The sequence below is a fragment of the Populus alba genome, chromosome 1 (genome assembly GCF_005239225.2).
Source record: "Populus alba chromosome 1, ASM523922v2, whole genome shotgun sequence".
Taxonomy (NCBI): Eukaryota; Viridiplantae; Streptophyta; class Magnoliopsida; order Malpighiales; family Salicaceae; genus Populus; species Populus alba.
In genome coordinates this window covers 27,928,016-27,931,563 of record NC_133284.1, presented here as the reverse complement: position 1 = coordinate 27,931,563, position 3,548 = coordinate 27,928,016, and the positions used below count along the sequence as shown (strand labels likewise).

The 3,548-nt window shown below is 31.8% G+C and overlaps 1 protein-coding gene across 1 annotated transcript; it reads left to right on the top strand.

Moving 5' to 3' along the window:
• Positions 1 to 240: 240 nt before the first annotated feature.
• Positions 241 to 2,415, top strand: LOC118045654 (uncharacterized). The gene is made up of 3 exons (XM_035054342.2): positions 241 to 687; positions 849 to 1,004; positions 1,987 to 2,415. The coding sequence occupies exons 1-3, from the start codon at positions 304 to 306 to the stop codon at positions 2,167 to 2,169; spliced, it is 723 nt and encodes a 240-aa protein (XP_034910233.1). The 5' UTR covers positions 241 to 303; the 3' UTR covers positions 2,170 to 2,415.
• The last annotated feature ends 1,133 nt before the right edge of the window (positions 2,416 to 3,548 follow it).

Sequence of the window (3,548 nt, the reverse complement as noted above, 5' to 3'; positions counted from 1 at the left end):
ACAGAACAAAAAACCAAATAAATAGGACTATAAAACAAAAGGAAGGAAAAAGGGTAAAAAAATGGTAGAGTGGAAACTAAACCCTGTCCCACAGAATAGAAGAGGAGGAGGTGTAATTTCCTGATCCAACTAGGCAGGTCAGGTCAACGCATACTCAGATGGCGTCATTGTACACGTCAGCTCCAGCTCTTTACCCTCTCTGTTATGTTCGGGTCGCAGCATAAGTACTCCGCAAGCCTTGAGCTCCAATCTCTTCATCCCTTTCCTTAACCAGAATAAAAAAGAAGAAATAAATACTCAGCCATGTACGGAAACAACACATTCCTCGGCGGCAACACCTCTCTGTGTAATAGTTCCGGCGTGATCAACACGAGGCCATTAGCAGCAGATCAGTTGGTAATCCCAGACCCAGCTGCTGCTGCTGCTGCTGGTGGTGGTGGTGGTGGTATCGAACTAGGGAGTACTGTTGGTAGTCACTGTACCAGTAGTACTGCTAGTGGGTGCAGTAGCTATGGCTCACCAAGCTCACTTGTAAGTGGCAGCTGCAGTGTTAATATGCAGAGGAGCATTAGCAGTCATTCGTTTCAAAAGAATGGGTATCATTGTCATTTCGCTTCTCATCCCCATGATTTCCTGGACATGGACACCAGTCCTGTCAGAAGGGTTTTTAGCACCGGTGATTTGCAAGTGAGTGATCGCCCACCTATTCTTTTTTTCTTTCCAAGATATTTAGGTTTTATATATATATATATATATATATATATATATATATATATATATATATATATATATATATATATATATATATGTGGTTGTTAATTATCTGATGCGTGGTTAATGTCGTGCAGCATGGTCACAGAGCAGAGAGCCCATTGTTAAGTGAGAGCAGTATGATCATAGAGAGTATGAGCAAAGCATGCAAATACAGTCCAGAGGAGAAGAAAGAAAGAATTGAGAGGTACAGAAGCAAAAGGCACCAAAGGAACTTCAACAAGAAGATTAAGGTATTAATTAGACTATATATATATATATATATATATATATTATATACATACTAAAACGAACCTCTTTTACAGTATAAATGACATAATTTTTTTTTTATTGTAACAATGAAAAATTTATAGTTTTTTGTTTCTGTAGAATTGTTTTTATATACTTGATATATATATATATTTATCCTTTTACATTTAATTTTTTATCATTATTTTTTTTTATCTTTATTCTTTTATAATATTCTTTTAGTTTTTTTTATTATTTATTTATAATTTTTTAGAAAAAAAATATTATTTTTTATTCTTTTCACTTAAAATATTTATCCTTTTATACTCTTTTTTTTATTTATTTCTGATTTTCATTCTTTTGTAGTTTATATTTTTTTTGTTACACTTTTTTTTTTGAAAAAATTATTATACAAAACTAAAAATAAAAGTAAATAGTGTTTCTCAGAAATAATTATAATATTTTTTTTTATTATTTAAAAAATTAATTTTAAAATCTTATATGTTATTATTAACATATATAATCTTCATTTTATTTTTTTTTAAAAAAATACATTAAAAAATCTACACATATATTTTTTATTAAAATAATTATCTGACCATCGAGAAAACCACTGATGAAATAACTAATATAACTAGTATATATATATTTTTTTAATTAAAAAGCATACCAAGCGCCCACTACCTAGCCGACGCCTTTTACCTCTAGCCTATATTGTCCAGCACTATTGCATTGTGGCTATTCCTTCATCCTCACATGCCCATGCTTTATGTCAAGTCCAACTTGACCCTTGCAATACTATTAGAAAGAAGTTGCAACAGTTGTTTTCTTTTTTTTGCCCCTTCATTTATTTGCCCGTCATGTGTGTGCGTGACTGACTGTTTTATTGCTGCTATGTTTCTTTATTATGCTACAAAACCATGGTTTTTTTTTTGTTTTTCATAATTAAGCAGCATGTGCTAAATGAATATTTCAATTTGCATTTAGTATGAGTGCAGGAAAATACTGGCAGACAGCAGGCCACGCATCCGAGGACGGTTTGCAAGGAACGATGAGATTGAAAAAAACCCTCAACTCCAATGGAGCAACGTAAGTGGAGAAGAAGATGAAGAGGATGATGTTAACTGGATCGATTTTCTTGATTCATTCTCAGAATATTCAGTCCCTTGAATCATGAAGGAGTCTTTCTGCATGGCCACAGCTCTCTGCCTGGTTTCCTAGCAGTGTGCCATTGGCAACATTGATTTAGGGTTCTTGTTTGTTGTTATGTAATTAAGATCAGTTTGAAGTGCTGATTATTTTCGTTAACTTTAATTAGATGATATTATGTTTTTTTTTGTTTTTCCTCGTCTGAAGGCCCAACAGGCTGTGTATTATATACATTGACGGGGGCCATCCTTAACCCCCACCTTAGTGTGTTTTTGAATCGTTTAATTACTATTTTGAACTGCAAGATTTTATGTTCTAATCCAACTTTTTTTTAATAACCAAGAATCATGTTGGTAAAGTGACTGCAAATTCAAAACATTAATTTCTTTTTTAATAAAATTTCATGTTTGCGGTAGATATATTCAAACATTTAGGTTTTTAGTTGTTTTTATTAGCATTGGGGAGGGATAACCAAGAATCCTGATGGTAAAGTGGACTGCAAATTGGTGGGAGAGTGGCTTTGTCAAGACTTTTAGTACTTATCTTTAGAAGTATTATCATTTGCACCGTCCAATGTCTTAAGGAGGAGTCAAGGAGAAGATTGATTGGGATAATTGAAAGGAACTCACCGACACGATTGGTATTATTTTTATATTAAAATAATCTTAAAAAAATTAAAAAAATTTAAATTTTTAAAAGTATTTTTGAAAATATAAAAACAAACAAAATAAAATTTATCTAGTTGTAAGTGATAGCATCTGATACTTTTCAAATTGATTTTATAGATATCTTTGAAAGACATTACTACAAACTTTCTCTTCCCCTCCTCCCTCCTCAAATTGAAACACCATTATGAATGGAATTCTTGTAACTAGGAGTCCCTCTCAGAGAAATATGACTTGCTCTATCATCTAAATAGCAACTTCAAACTCAACTCATCAATCAGTTTGGAATAGATTGATTCCACCTCTCTTTTGTTATGTTCTTGACATGGATTGATATAACAATCTTGATTTGCATAATCGGAAATTCTTCATTTTTATTCTAATTAATTAAATTTAGTTTTAATAACATCACTATGAAATATTAAAACGTCATGCATTTGGGTTATAGAATCAATTCAATTAATTTTTCAAACTCCTTCTTTTTTAAAAAATTTTTAAATTTCTATTATTTACAACCTAAGTTTTTCTCATATAACATCACCCTTAAAAATGTGCAATGAGCCATTCCTTTCTTTGTAGACCAATGGACACAACTACTACTGCCATACTTTGCTGTACTTGTTCTAGCAAGATTAAGGACATCTTTTAAATTTAAACATCCATTCGTATTAGTACGTATTCAGTACAAAACATGAAGAAGAAGAAGCAAGAAGAAGTATCTCTTTATTAAGTGCT

Excerpts from the sequence above, each read along its gene's own strand:
- LOC118045654 (XM_035054342.2), top strand. The coding sequence starts at position 304 with ATGTACGGAAACAACACATTCCTCGGCGGCAACACCTCTCTGTGTAAT. Across the intron at positions 688-848 it reads TTAGCACCGGTGATTTGCAA|CATGGTCACAGAGCAGAGAG; the intron begins GTGAGTGATCGC and ends AATGTCGTGCAG. Across the intron at positions 1,005-1,986 it reads ACTTCAACAAGAAGATTAAG|TATGAGTGCAGGAAAATACT; the intron begins GTATTAATTAGA and ends ATTTGCATTTAG.